This window comes from Perca fluviatilis, chromosome 15, assembly GCF_010015445.1.
Source record: "Perca fluviatilis chromosome 15, GENO_Pfluv_1.0, whole genome shotgun sequence".
Classification (NCBI taxonomy): Eukaryota; Metazoa; Chordata; class Actinopteri; order Perciformes; family Percidae; genus Perca; species Perca fluviatilis.
In genome coordinates this window covers 23,300,961-23,316,141 of record NC_053126.1, presented here as the reverse complement: position 1 = coordinate 23,316,141, position 15,181 = coordinate 23,300,961, and the positions used below count along the sequence as shown (strand labels likewise).

Sequence of the window (15,181 nt, the reverse complement as noted above, 5' to 3'; positions counted from 1 at the left end):
TTGATGACTGTGCTACTGAATGGACAGGAATATGAGCCTTGATATCGGAAGATTAGACAGTTCTGCTTGTAATTTAAACCGACTGTTAACAACTCATTTATTGCAAGCAAAGTATAAGAAAAGCAAATGCTGTCCAAAATCGGTCATTCTGGCATATTCTAATAGGGGATAGTTGAATGGCCCATAAGAATCAGTCACATCAAGCTCTAACTTCAACTCTACCAACCACTGGAGGGAGACATGCACCATCATAATTCTCCAAACATGACATCATGAACGCACCATGCAGCCATTTTAAGCTTTTAGGCTGAAGTGTTCACAAACAATGAACACAGTATCATCACTTCATCACCTGCCTCAAGACAGATTTATCTGCCCACAGTCAAAGATATGATATGATAAGAAGTACCAGCATTTATCTGGTTATTAATAACAGCATTTGTAGAGTGCAGATTATATCAATATGAACCGCCTAATGGGACCCATCTTTATCTGGGAATGCATTCACACATACATTAGATTGATTGCTTTGAGAAGTACCGGTATTTGATGATACTACAAGTCATATCAAGATTATTTAATGAAGCCACGTCTGATATATTTAAACTTTTAAATCTCTCTCTCTCTCTCTCTCTCTCTCTCTCTATCTGTGTTTCTTATTGTATTTTCTGTGTACTTGTGGTAGACACTCACTTGTGACAGCCAGTCCCATTTAGAGTAGTGAGCGTTGTGGCACAGCTAATGGGAATAAATTATGAGCCAAAGCTCTCTCAAACCACATAATTGGGATACACAACCTAATATCTGCTCAGCATTACCTACAAAAAGAGGATATGCTTCATCATGCTGCCGTGTTATTCGATTTAGGCAGCAACCAACCAGGATGTAGGCTATGTTCGAGCCTGGCGTGAAAATCACTAAAACATGCTCTAAAAACACCCCCTTTAAAAATCTGCTTTTTTCAAAGAAAATGGTTTTTGGAAAAAAGAAAAGTGTTTTTTTTTATTATTTTAAAATATAACAACAAAACAAAGTGAGGTTGGGAAATCCAAAAAGAAAAGAAAGGGGGGGGGGGAAGAGAGGCTTAGCAGTAGGGTTTCATCTCATTGCAGAGAGAGAGAGAGAGAGAGAGAGAGAGAGAGAGAGAGAGAGAGAGAAAAAAAAAAAAAAAAAAAAAAAAAAAAAAAAAAAAAAAAAAAAAAAAAGCACCATACGCCTCATTTCCTCTCTCAGGGGCAGAAACCAAATGGACACATTAATAAGACTCCCCATGTCTGAGGGAGCTAATGGTGCCTTGAGTGCTGATTAAGCCTGGGAAGAATTGGGCGTGGAGGAGGAGTATTAGTTTCATTCTCCTCGCTGGCTGTTGTGGTGAACAAACTGAAGAACCGATCGCATAGCACTTCCTTTTTGAGGAAAAAACTGCTAATTAGCAAAAATCTTTAGCACATTAGGTCCCGGAGCTTCATTGTTTTGGGAAAGGAACAGGTTTTCCGTCTCGCTACATATCTCAGTTGTTTTGCCTGCATGAGAGTGATGCATATTCTTCCTGTTGAACTCTGCAATGGGTGGATCTTACTAAAATAGCCCACAGTACCTGTTTGGCCAGTTTTCTATTGAGGCTTCACAAAGAACACAACAAGAGTCATTTTAAAACATGTTTAGTCACTTATTTCAAAACTTATTTCCATCTTTACACGGACGTGCATCGACATGGTGAAACAAAAATAACAACTCATAATGTCCATGTGTGATAATAACGACTTAAATAAGGCTTACAGTATCATGATGGTGCTTTTATTTTTTTAAAGCTTCCTCCAAATTAAAGTGCTGTGAAATACATTTTCCACTTCAACAACATCCAGGAATCACTGCTGTCCATATACAACATAACAAGTTGTTTTCACCCTGGGTGGAAGGGTGGAAAAGTGTTTTTTTTATCTCCTAGGATTAGTCAAATGTGTTCCTGGTCGTGCCCGGATTTGGTCTAATCACATATCCGTCACTGAGGCAAAACCCCAAGGAGAGCCACAGATTCACAAATTCATGATTTTTGATGAAGCTTCTGCAATCTGTCCTGCCAGTCCCCTCCCCATCACCATGTTGCTGGGTTGAAGGAGTCCAGTAGCTCGGCCAAGCGCTGACTCCAGTCCAGCGTCCCTCATACTGTAGTTACAGTACGTCTTGTTTAGTCAGGTTCAGCTCCTCCTCAGGCACAACGAGATTCCCCATGTACCAGAATATCCAGAACACCAGGCTGAAGAAAATCAGCAAAGGTCCGGACAGCACAAAAAAGTCCCAGAAACTCAAAGGTGCGAAGATCCCGAGGAAGAAGAGAATGAGGCCGACGATGTCAAAAACCACAGCCAGCGTCAGGAAGACGATGGTGTTCTTCCTTTGCTCCATAGTCGGGGCTGGGTGAGACGGACAGGTGGCTGTCGGCTGAAGGTCTGACAGGATTGGCAGCAAGTCTCTCCAGAAAAGTGATTCCTGTCTTCTGGATAATTGTGTGTTTCACCTCAGCACACCTTACATTTCTTTCATAGCACACGACTTGGTGGAAAGACTGGTATCCAACCACAACAATGGGTTGTGCTGCTCATTAGCAGCAGCTGAAAAGCCCCACAGTCCATCTTCATTCCTTTGCACAGCTGACTGGTTCTACAACTTTCATGCCATTAATGTGACACATCAACCCATTGTCTATGCACATATACTTCATAATCAGCCGACACTGAGCACACACAGCGATAAGCCTGCTATAATTAATTGAATGTGAACTTGATTTGGGGCTGATTCAGTGTGTTGCATCTTCAGAGATTTACCCCATTCACCCTTCATATTTAACTTGGGAGCAGCTCTTTAGGCCTTTAGTTTAAGTTTATTATAAGGATCCCCATTAGCTGATGCCTTGACGACCAGCTAGTCTTCCTGGGGTCCAAAACAACATTAAATTGGACAATATTAAATCAGACAAAATTACAACATTTCATGACACATACAGGAAAATAAAATGAACATAATGCACTCTAACAAGTATAAAACAAAACAAGGAAACAAAACCCAAGAATAAAATATCTATATAACAAAATTACATTACACTATATTACAGAGCTAACATCCAGGTATCTCACAAAAGGGTGGATACATTGCATTCAAGCCTACCCTAAATATTTGATAATCCACGGTTCGTGCATCTCTATGATAATGACACCTATTGTGAGAGCGACTGTCCCAAAGAGGAAATACATGCAATGGAATATTCTTAGTGAGCAGCTTGTTTGACCAGTCATGCTGCCACTATTTGTCTCTGCTCTGCAGCTTTAAAGTACTGTCTGGCCTGTCATATAGCAGGTGTACACAGCACAGGATGAAGGATGTTTTATTGACTGTAACATTGTCGTGAGTTTGATTAAAGTGCTTTAAGCTGTCAGTCATTCATTCAAATGCTGTTTCAGTTTCAAAAAAATAAAACCCGTTCTGAGCCGTGACATTTGCATAAGGTGTGGCATTATTGGGACTCCAAGTTGTGGATCAGTCCCTGAGGCTAATGTTTACCAAATGAGGTTAGTAGACACTATGTACATCTCTTTGGGTATGCAGTATGTTACACAGGGTCCCCAGTCACACACAATACTCTGTTAAGGATTTTCAGGTTTGTTTAACCAACACCACACCACTAAGACAAACCAGTTTGACCGGTGTTTATGTTGCTTTGACAGCAAATCACTTTACTCTAGTAGCAGCTACAACTTGTATACAATATAAAGTTAAATGTCTTTGGAATGTGGCAAAAATACATAAAACTATAATAATATATAATAATGGAGGATAATTAACACAGGGACATTTCACCTTGTTGGATGGACAAAAGAGACTTTTTGAGAAGGCAAACTATTTTGTTGATTCATTATATATCAATATACGTTTGGACCCAAGAAAAATGAAATAAAAGCGACAGTATGTGGAATTATATTCCTGCAGCATGGCCGGATCAACCTAGCCTGGTCCTACCAGACTCTGGTACATTTCATTTGTACAGAGAGTCCGGCCACTCTCCATTGACAAGTGTTAACTTCCTTGAAGGCGGCTACTCTGTTGAAGTTTAAAAAACTATTGGATCTGCCCCGTTCGGGCTTTAACTTCTGGATTTTCGGCAGTGTTGCCACAATGGACCGCATCTTTCTCCACCGCCATTACGGAACTATAACTCAAACTAGTGCACGTCACGACCTCAACGTCATCGTTCTCAGCCACTCCCTCTGTTCGCTGATTGGACTGCCAAACATTTGGTCGGAGAAAACCCAAGAATATACTGCAAACCCAGATGGAGTACTGAAGGAAAATGAAAATTGAGCAGAAGTACATAGGAGGGCGGAGCCAGGCTAGGATCAACTAGCCCTGCGCTGACAAAAAGCTTCTGACCCCATTTTTCTCCCATTCTCGTTGTTTGGGTTTGTATTTAGAAATGATTTAAGTTACATGCACCACATAAGCACAATACAAACTGAAACAATTAAAGCCATGAAACTAGGTTTTAACCTGGGACTCCTTTAAAATATGACCTCATGTTTAGGTAGTAATGAAGGTGTTGCCTTTAGTTCCTTCTCATTAAAGTTTAGAATGTGCTTCAGTGGAAAGTACTATATTAACTGTATTTGCAATTAATGAAATAACCTGGACATTTAAGAGTCTGGGGCTCCAATCGCCCATTTTGCTAATCTGGTTGGTAACCCAGCCTTGAAATCATTTGGAAATTGATGTTTGGAAATAAAATATTCATAAAATACAACTAAACAGTTCAATAAATACAATAAAATACAAAAAATAGTGATGCTTTTTTTCAGGTGCATACTTTCTAAAGTTTCTTAGAGAGAACTATGAAATGTGGTTGTAATTTAAGGGAAAAGAGAATTTCCTCAACTGCTCCATTTAAAACAGAAAATATTCATTCAAATATAGTTGTTAATGGAAACGTATTAAAATTGTTAATGTGTGTTGCATTGTATGTTTGTCTGTGGACCAATTTCACATTTTTGCATGCTGAGGTGACCTGTTGCGAACTGACTAACACTTAATAGGAAATGAGTCATTGAGATAGAGAGAACTCTCTATTTGTTTTTCCTATCAGTAGGCTACCACACTTTCCAAGAAATGTACAGATCTGTGAGACAAAGTGTTACTGAAAATGAAAACAATTACAGAAATGTAGAGAGCTTATTTTTCGTGTCAGCTCCAAATGTCCTGAGGGGTGTGGGGAGTGCATTAAGGTGCCTTGGACCTCAGTATTATACAGTCTACAGCACGTGTCAAACTCAAGGTCCGCAGGCCAAACCTGGCCCCTCGCAAATCTTGATCCGGCTCACATATCAATTTAGATTTACAATAAATTTCGGCCCATCTAGTTGTTCGCCAAATCAAAAAGACAGAAAACTGTTTTCAAACTGCAATTACGCGACACCCAGAGCAGAATTTCCCACAGAACCAGAGAGTTTGAATATTTAGGCTGTGAAACAGGCTGTTGTGAGTCGGCTGTGTGGTAGCCTGCTTTAAAGAAAATGTAATCATTATTTTGCTTGATTTGCTCAACTCTTTGATGGGCTTTATGTCGACCAATCTGTAAGTGAGGAGACTATATGAGACATACAGTAATACAGTCAAAGATATTTTACTTTTTGCTTAGATAAAAGCATGTCAATAAACTATACACATGTTGTGATTTTCATTTGAGTTTGAAACCCCTGGTCTCCAGCCTATGAACACCTTTTCTAACGTTATATCAGAGTGCACTTCTTTATCCATTTAGTTTTGGCCGAGAAAGCTGCCCACACCCATAATATTATTTGCAGTATATCATCCATAAAGTCCCTGCTGCAGCAAATAATGAAATATATTACAGCTGACATGACCACATTTTAAACTATTTTTTTATACTAAGGTGGCATCAGGTGGAAGTTCACATCTCTGTTTTTTCCTCTGGTCCTATCTTCACTTTCTTCTCTATAGAAGGGGTCCAGGCAGTCTTCATAGCCTTTATTTTGGTATGCTACCCACAACCCAAAATGTACTACTTAAATGAATGTGCTAAGTTGAAATATTAAAAACGATTACAGTGGTCATAACCTAATTTTAAATCCTGATGTTCATAGAGATATACATATTTTCTCCACATAAAAAAAACGTTCAAATTTACTTTAAATATGATTGGTTTAGTTTGTTGATATTGACTGTGCAGGCTCATGCACACCTCCAATTTCTGAAATGTATCACAGCAGACATGACCACAAAACTATTTGTTTAAGGTACCCATTCGTGGCATCAGGTGGAAGTTCACATCTCTGTTTTCTCCTCTGGTTCTAGCTCCACTTTCTTCTCCATAGAAGGGGAGTCCAGGCAGTCGTCGTAGCCTTTATTGTGGTATGCTGTGGACCGGCCCCATGTCACCCGGCTGGCTTTGTGCGGTCCCACCTGGCTGCCGTCCTCATCATCCTCAACACATTTTACGCGTGGCTCTCCTTTCAGTTTCTGGCTTAACCTCTCGGATAGTTTCCTGGCCAGCTGCACGATACTGCTGCTCTTCTTCCAGTCGCCCTCGTCGTCCTCCGACACCTGGACGTTCCCCACGTACCACATTAACCAGAAGGCCAGGCTGAAGAAAATGATCAGAGAGCCGGAGTAGATCAAGAAGTCGCCGTAAAAGCGGTCGCCGATGCGCACGTTGGCGAATATGCCGACGAAAAGCAGAATCAGACCGAGGACATCAAATAGAAAGCCGATCAGAAATGGAGTCACGCATCCTCCTATACACCTTTTCAGCTCCATGGTGGGAACATTACAGCTGCTTGCTTTAAGCTTGTATAACGGGAGGATGATGCTTTATTCTTTGTAGGCTACCTGAGCTGAGGGAGCGCACCTGTAGAGAAACGCCCCACCCCTAAAGTGAAGATAAACAATGTCGCCTATTTCCCCAGGCGTGGTATCCAGTGTAGGCTACAGTGTACAGTGTACACACCCTGACTGTCGTGTCATTATTGTGTTGTCCTTCTTTAAAAACAACCGGACCGTCCCACAACTCAAGCTAAAGTCCACCGTAATGCTCTGGCTGCCATAATGCAAAGGATACAGAACTTGCAGGATCTTTTAACATATAATTTGCCATTCAAACTTATATTTAGGTGAACAGAGCTCAGCTCATCATGACTCAGCCTTTTTTGTTTGTTTATGTGATGCCTTTATTCTGTTTGTTCAGACAACTATAGGCTCTTATAAACAACTCTTTATTTGTTAATTGATGGTTATTTGGGAGCTTAACCGTTTTATTTTCCACTTTAAAGATTTTCTTTTAACTTTCTTTCTTCTATTTCTTCTATTTTTCAATTGAGGCTTAATCAACATTTCTATATAAACTTGTGTCTTTATTACATGTTTTCCTTTTATTGCATGCCCACTCAAATGGATGTTTTGACTGAGGCTGTCACACGTCTTAAGGGGAGACAGAACAGGCAAAAACATAATTTTTCAATTTTGAGTTTTTGGATTTTGCTTTCAGACTAGTGAAAACATTTTGGATGTTCTGGATGTTATTTTATAGTTTATTTTACTACTCTTTGTCTATTTGCGTCTGTAGATTTGTCCTAAATTTAGATGATGCCTCATTTGCATTAATAAATATACACATTTCTAGAATAATTGTCTTATTGTAATGTCTAGCAAAGTGTACGGAATTTTACAATTCATGTATTTATAGGCTGTTTTCAAACGTTTTTTCCTCATACTTTCTCATACTCTGAGCCAGAAATCTCCACTTCAGTAGCACTTACATACAACACACCTTCCAGTTTCATTCTTATCTATATTCTGAACGTATTTGCAACAGGCTTTGCTCATATATCATTCACAGCCTGATTTATGTAACATTCTATACCTAAAAACAATTGAATATTGACTTGACATAATCTAACATTTGTATTTCATGTTAAAAAAAACTAACTTGAAACATTAAAACAGATTACAGTTGTCATAAGCCAATATCATATCCTGATGTCCATGGGAATGGACATTCAATTTAAAAAAATAATCTTGTGTTCTCCATATAAAACGTTTTTAATATGATGGGTTTAATTAGTCGATATTGACTGTGTATGCTCATGCACACACTTCTTATACAGTAGACAAGTGTGTATAGGAGGAAATGTCCATGAGAAGACAAGAGAAGAGAGAATTCACACACACTGTCCTTGTACTTGCAATAAATGTTTTATTTCTCAATAAAGTTAATGCAAGCAAAAGGACAGTGTGCAGTAAATTTCTTTTCTCCTGCCTACAGTTTGTTGATATGAAGGTTAAAAAGTTGCTGGTGTTGTGTCACCTCACTACTTTACATTTACTTGTCTCGCATTGCCAGACCTTCCTCCACAGCGCTGCAAAGGAGGGTCTGGCTAGTCCACACAGCATTCCGGGATGGGAGAAAAATGTGCTCTAGTTTATTGGCATTTCTTTAAACCAATCACAATCGTTTTGAGATGCGCTAAGCGCCGAGTGGAGCCATGGAGCCGCTGCAAAATAGCCTCGGGAAGGAACTTGTACATAAAGGTTGTTTTAGTCGTGCAACAGAAAACTCAGATTTGACAGATAGTCTAGCTAGCTGTCTAGATTTACCCTGCAGAGATCTGAGGAGCAGTTAACCATAGTCCTCATAAATCCACCAGAGTTTAGAATGCCAACACAAAGAAAGCGGAAGGTAACGGGACATCCAAAAACGAACATAGGGCAAAATTTCCGGCAGAACGAGAGCAATCCCAGAATGGAACATCATGGATATAGACTAACATTTACTTAAATCTGCATAAACTTTTTTTTTTTGGCCACTTGGGGGCCGGAGAAACAAGCTTTAAACACCAACACTGACATATTAAGTTGACAGTTGCCTAATTACACATCTAGCAGATACAGAGCAACATTTGCATTGATTTAGCATCATGTTTGTGTCCACCTGATGCATGTAAGTCAAATAACTCTCCTTTTAGCTCTGCTTTGTTCTGTTATTTAGTTTTCTTGTGTAAAATGTAATAATCCAACAATATGTAGTCTAATTCAACAATAATCTTTCATTAACTTTAACATTCATGCGAATAAAGCTTATTTGAATTTGAGACACAAGTTCATGTGATGCATTACATACTGATTATTTTAGCTGCTTTAACTTTAAATACAAGCTGCTTAGTTGCTTGGCCAAAGTCTAATTTTAATTGCATATTCAATGGCAATAAATATTTCCTGTCCATTTTAATATAGACGCTGGGTCTGAAGGGGTGAATTAAAAATGTTGTGCCACATAATATTTAAATCCTATGAAAATGTGTTTTCAGGTCACAGCAGTCAAATGTTTGTTCTTTACATATATTTGAGGATGAATGCAGATTCAAAGTCTCCTTCCGCATGCAGGACTTCAGCGAATGCAACGAAACAAAGTAAACCCCGGGAACTGACAATTATAAGCTCTCACAACCTTTAATTATTCATGAATTGGCATATACTGTACCACACAGCATTAGGAAATCCCCCTTGTCTACTTAACCGTCATGAACATTCATGAGGACAGTTTGCTTTCTAGTATCCTTCTCGCTAAATTGTGTGTGGATAATTGCAATTTATACAGCACATTGTTGTCCTTGTGCTCTCACCTTCTTTTTCCACAGCCATGGCCATAAATGCAAATGTCGTCATGCACACTTGAGACTGAGATAAGAGCTTAGTGTTGGCAATCCTCGTAAAAACAAAAATAAATGTCACCACGCAGAGTCTTTTTAATAATTCACTCCCATGCTGAAAAGGTTCATTTCAATCCAGTGTGCTCTGAAAACTTAAAAATTTCTCATGATAAATTACTTCCAAACAATGACGTTTTGTGATCACAGGTTGAACATCGGAGGCCTGTAGTTGCTGAGAGGCTTCTTCTTATTCGACTGCTGCCTGTTCTCCTTGGTGATGGGGACCAGGACCAAGCCCACCACAAAAACCATCAGCCCAATGGACACTAGGGCCGGTCCCAGGATATTGGTCCACATCCTGCAGTGGCCCGCGAAGTACATGCCGCTGATGATGATGCCGCATGCCAGGAAGCTGCCCCCGGTGGACATGAGGTGGATGGCGAACCAGAATTCTTCACACTTGCTGCGAGGGGTCTCTGCGGTCCATAGGGACTCGCTGCGGGACAGGCTGAACACGGTGCTCTCTGTGCGGCTCGGGGGCGTCAGCTGGTCCCTGGACTGGGAGAGGGTGCACTCTCCCAGGGGGATGTTCTCTGGGCTGCCGTGCATGGCCTCCAGGATGACTCTGTGAAAGCAACGTGGAATAATAATCTATCAGAGAAGACATGCCTCTCTGAGGTCTCTATTTCTAATCCAGAAAGTACTAATGGATACAATCCTTTTCTGTAAATAGAGTGAAATATGTCATAAAAAGTGCAAAACTGTGGTCAGGAAGACAATTTTTAACACTTTAGTCATACTGATGTTAAAAGGACAAAAAATATTTCCAAATTAGTGTTTTTAAAATGGGGACTTTTTCCCCTCAAATCAGCATTATTGAATAACACATTTTCTATCTGATAAAGTCAGGGCTGCATTTGTTAGTTTTCCTGAAGCACCTAGCTCCAACAGAAATTGCAGCTACTTCCACTGGAAAACCATTCAAACCAGACAAATAGAAGTAAACAAGTAGACAAACACCCACCTTTGAATCTGGATCAAGTTTCTGTCTGAATTTTTGAAGAGAATCAACATTAAGTTTACATCTAACCATCAGAAAACATCCAGAAATCTGAAAGAGACGCGACAAAGATTTCCGCCCACCGTGCAACCAGAGAAACCACTCAAATGCAGTGCTACAGATTCCCACTAAACAACCATCTACCCACCCTCCTTTGCTATCTCCACCTCCTCAAGAGAATCCTGTGACCACCACCGTTCCCTTACCATCATCTACCATCACAGGCGCTCACTCCTGATGTTGCATCCATGGCAAGAAGCTTGCCTTCCGGTCCCCAGAGGGTAACCAAACAGCCCAAACCACACAGGCTGAAGCCTTCATTGGCCTGTGAAAGGATTTTCAAAAAACTTCTACCAACAGCTTGGGTGTTGCATTTGTTTAAAAAATGCCTGAAAGGACTGGACAACGAAAGGGAAATTTCTGCCTCAATTGGCTTGTACTCTTCCCACACAAAGAGCAGCAGGGCAGGGCAGCAACTAGGAAATGGCTCTCTGTTATAGCCGGATTGATGTAGCAAGCAATCACCCATACAGAGACTTTCCAATACAGCCTGATATGTTGGAACAGTATTGATCCCAAAGTACCCCGGAGCAATTATCTGCAAGTTGTAGTTTTGTCCGCTGAACATGAGATCAATGAAATGCGTGCAGCATAATTAACCCTCAGAAAGTGAAGGAAGTCATATAGAATTTTGGTCAAATTGTATTTTGTTATTCAGATTCTAAAATGTCATGCTTCAGATTCACGGGGTGGGGGGGGGGGAGAGACACAAGAGGGATGTTTCTGCAACGTGACACTCCTGCTTCCATTAAACAGCCCTGATATTACATTTGTGTCTCGTGTTGCTTTGTGTGCTCTTTGGGGAAGACACAAGTGTCAGTATGTCGCCATTGATCTGAACATGATCTCACCCTTTAACACAATTACACTCGGCCCGTCAGCACTGCCACTTGTACTTACTTAGTAAACACTCAAGATCCTGCATGAACTCATTACCTTACTGCAGTATATGTTTAAAATGCACCACTGTACAATCCTGTGGTCAGCGGTGGACTGTAACTATAAATACATTTGTATTATTATGGGTTAAGTTACCCAGCAGTATATAAACTAATTAAATTAGCTCCACCTTTACAAGCACACATTAATGCATAAATAATTATAATCCAATAATATAGGCTAATATACTTTCTGAAATGGGCCCTTCTGCATATTGAGTACTTTGACGTTTTGTAAGTAAATTGTGATGCTAATACTTTAATACTTTCACTTGAATAAGATTTTGAATGTAGGGTTGTTACTTGTAACTGAGTATTCTACATTGTAGTATTACTACTTCTACTTAAGTAAAAGATCTGAGTACTTCTGCCTGTGGTGCAACACTGATATGATGAAAACCTGTTATTGCCTGCGAGGAGTCACTCAATCCAACAGAGGGCAGTACCAGCATGTGTTTTGGTGCGTGGGCAAACGATTTAATTCAGTTAAGTTGTATCATTATCTTTTGAAATATTTCCGGATTAGTTAATTAATCTGTTACTTCAGTATTTTTGTAATCACCATAGACTTCAGTTCATTCTAACGTGCCTCATGGATTAAAGCCTTTTATTTTACATCCACGTGAGAAATTAATTAACCATTCCATGTAATGTGGTGCAGTATCTTGCGATTATGATGTGCCTAATTCTCTTTAATGATCCATTTAAGTGGGTTCTATCCCATTCACTTTATCATAGTCATCTGAGGGTATTTAATACTGCTGAGTAAACCCGCTAAAGGATGAGGTGGAGCTGCAGAACTCCATATAAATGTGTGTTTGATCCAGATCAGACATAGACATCAGACATGTGGTGTTACATCAGGGGAAAGACTTATAAATACATTGAAGCATTTTTGGTAACATGCAGGACACCATTTTGTAGGCTACCTTAAACGTGACACATGCACTATAAGGTTTGATTGATATGGCGATTTAAAGAAGGGCTCAAACAATGTGTCGATTAAGTGACCAGACGATGGACAGCAAAGGTGAAATATTTCCACGTTTCATCTACTCAGTTATGAGGATTTGACACTTTTCTGTCTTCTGTCTGTGATTATAAAATACTAAGACTTTCATGACTAAACATTGTGCTTTAGGAAACTGTGGCTGATACCTATAGTTTAAGTGACCAAAAGATGAATCATTCAATAATGAAAACAAAAATGTTATTGATGCCCTAATAAGAAGACAATAATATAATAATAATAATAATAATATTGATATTTTTGAAGCCATCTCGTTGTTGATATTTTATGCTCATTTATTCAATTCACTATCCCTTATCATCTACTAAATGGTCAGGACAAAGTCTAACATACAATAAGTCTTTTTTTTTTTTTTTTAAATAATACTGTTAAAAATGTAAAAACTATGTGCAAAGTCAATTAAAATGCAGTTGTATGTTTCACAGATGTAGTCAAAGAGAAAAAAAGCTTTTACATCACAGGTGGATTATTTGACTTGTCAGAGTTATAAAGTTAAAAGTGGAGCCAATATATTGGTAAATGGACATACACGTATCAGTTTAATCCTATTTGATAATACAAACACAGAGGGTTGCCAGGGATTAGAGCTAATAAGCCTCGTCTTGAGTCGGCATGCTGAGTTTGTTGGGTTGGCAGGGGTTTAAGACCGGATTCAAATGAACTGTGGACTTTGAGGTGCAGTGAGCACACCCTCCGGTTAAAGCCACCAGAACTAAGATGCTCTAACAACTCCAACCTTTGCGGTTTTTCGAGGCGGTGGATTAAACAGAAATACTTTTTGGCCAAATGAAGCCTCGCACAGAGCCTCGTTAACTCCTGAGCAAATATCAATACAATCCGTGCAGCAACTCATCTGCAGATATTCACCCGTCTGCAGACAAATCACATATTAACGCATGGAGCCCTTTTCTGTACAGGTGACTTTGAGAAACTAATTAATCTGCTTTGCATATTTACAGCTTTTTTGTTGCGTAATCCCAGGGGGAAAATCATGCAGTCAACCATAGCATAAAGGTTCTTTGACCCATGGAAATGCAGAGAGATGTGTGATGCTCATAGTTCTCTTTTAGCCCTCAAACTATGACTCTAAGAGGAAAACATTGATACTTTTACTCTGCTCAATACCACTGGTCTGTCAGTTTTTCCTAAGGTTACTTTCATGATTTGGAAATATCAGGTTTGGACCCAAAATGCAGACTGTAGAGATGAGGAGGCAGCAGCAGAAAGAACTTCAAGATTTATTAACAAAAAAACAGCTTCAACAGAAGGTATCCTGAGGCAGGCAGGTAATCATGCAAAAGTAACTAGAAGATCTATCAGAAAATCCAACACTGGAAACACTAGAAAAGCTAAGCCACAAGAAAGAGATTACACAGAGAGAGATGGCGATCTGACACCAGACAAAGGGAGCACACAGACTAAATCCACAAGGCAGTGAGGGTAGTAACTAGGAACACACAAGGCAGGAACAGAGACTTCAAAATATAACAGGAAACTAAACAAAACCCAGGATCGTGGCAGTGGTAACAAGACAACACAAAGGCAGGCTGGCGAGACACAAAACAGGTGTACAAGGGAAGATGTACAGGGCAAGGCTACTGGGACACATACGTAAGCACAAGCACAGAAAACTCAAACTCAAACAATGAATGAAACAAGGAACAGAAAACCCCAAAACACCAAATCATCAAGAAACTAAAGAAATACTGTCACATGGTCTAAAATAGTTACATAAACAGCAAAAAGTCTGAAGGCTTCTGGCCATAGTGCAGGTCCGTGAAAGTTGCCCTTAACGTGCAAACACCTACTTTTCTTTGACTATGTTTTCATGTGCTCATCATTAAATATGAGACATCATCCTCCTTTTCAAAGGGCATTTATGACAAAAATAGCTACAGTCAAACTGGGGCATGTCTGTGCCAAAAGGTATCCACCAGTGTTGTAGTACCCGAGACCGGTCTTGGTCTCAACACCTTAAGACTTAAAAAATGCCGTTCAGCATTGCATTTTCTTAGCTTCCCCTTGGATGTGTGCTTACAACACCTGATCGCTACGTTTTTTTTTGTAGAGATTGATGCCCAAAAATGTCCAGAACACAGCAAAATAAGAAATGCAGGCAGAGTGCAGGGTCTCTGCAGATACACAGACTTCTAGTGGGTCATAAGTGATGAATAAGAGGGATTACTTTTTGTATTAGTCTATACATTGTTTTTTAGAAATATCCTTCATTTTATACCTTTTCACTAAAAAGGAAGGGGGCAGAGTAATAACAATACCATTATGGACTTTGGAATAAATAATGTGGCATTATAATGTGCTTTACATGAAGTGTGAGAAACAGAACATTCATTGATTTTTCTGGCCGAGAGAATATGTTAAGGTG

The 15,181-nt window shown here is 39.6% G+C and overlaps 2 protein-coding genes across 3 annotated transcripts; both read right to left on the bottom strand.

Annotated features, from left to right (window-relative positions):
- Positions 1 to 6,014: 6,014 nt before the first annotated feature.
- On the bottom strand, positions 6,015 to 7,905 carry LOC120573812 (transmembrane protein 238-like). Its single transcript, XM_039823657.1, has one exon. It carries the CDS (start codon positions 6,820 to 6,822, stop codon positions 6,331 to 6,333), a length of 492 nt encoding a protein of 163 aa, XP_039679591.1. The 5' UTR covers positions 6,823 to 7,905; the 3' UTR covers positions 6,015 to 6,330.
- Positions 7,906 to 9,489: 1,584 nt separating this feature from the next.
- On the bottom strand, positions 9,490 to 11,268 carry LOC120574836 (phosphoinositide-interacting protein-like). Of its 2 annotated transcripts, XM_039825283.1 has the most exons (3): positions 10,919 to 11,268; positions 10,735 to 10,821; positions 9,490 to 10,335 (listed from the first exon to the last, which is right to left on the bottom strand). In XM_039825283.1, exons 2-3 carry the CDS (start codon positions 10,782 to 10,784, stop codon positions 9,912 to 9,914), a joined length of 474 nt encoding a protein of 157 aa, XP_039681217.1. In that variant the 5' UTR covers positions 10,785 to 10,821; positions 10,919 to 11,268; the 3' UTR covers positions 9,490 to 9,911. The 2 variants fall into 2 exon arrangements, with proteins under 2 accessions (XP_039681217.1, XP_039681219.1); XM_039825285.1 differs by lacking the exon at positions 10,735 to 10,821 and having other exon boundaries at positions 10,977 to 11,268.
- Positions 11,269 to 15,181: the final 3,913 nt, after the last annotated feature.

Coding starts and splice junctions, on each gene's coding strand:
- LOC120573812 (XM_039823657.1), bottom strand. CDS start 6,822: ATGGAGCTGAAAAGGTGTATAGGAGGATGCGTGACTCCATTTCTGATC.
- LOC120574836 (XM_039825283.1), bottom strand. CDS start 10,784: ATGTTGATTCTCTTCAAAAATTCAGACAGAAACTTGATCCAGATTCAA. Junction 10,336..10,734: donor AACTTGATCCAGATTCAAAG/GTGGGTGTTTGT, acceptor TTGCTTTCACAG/AGTCATCCTGGAGGCCATGC.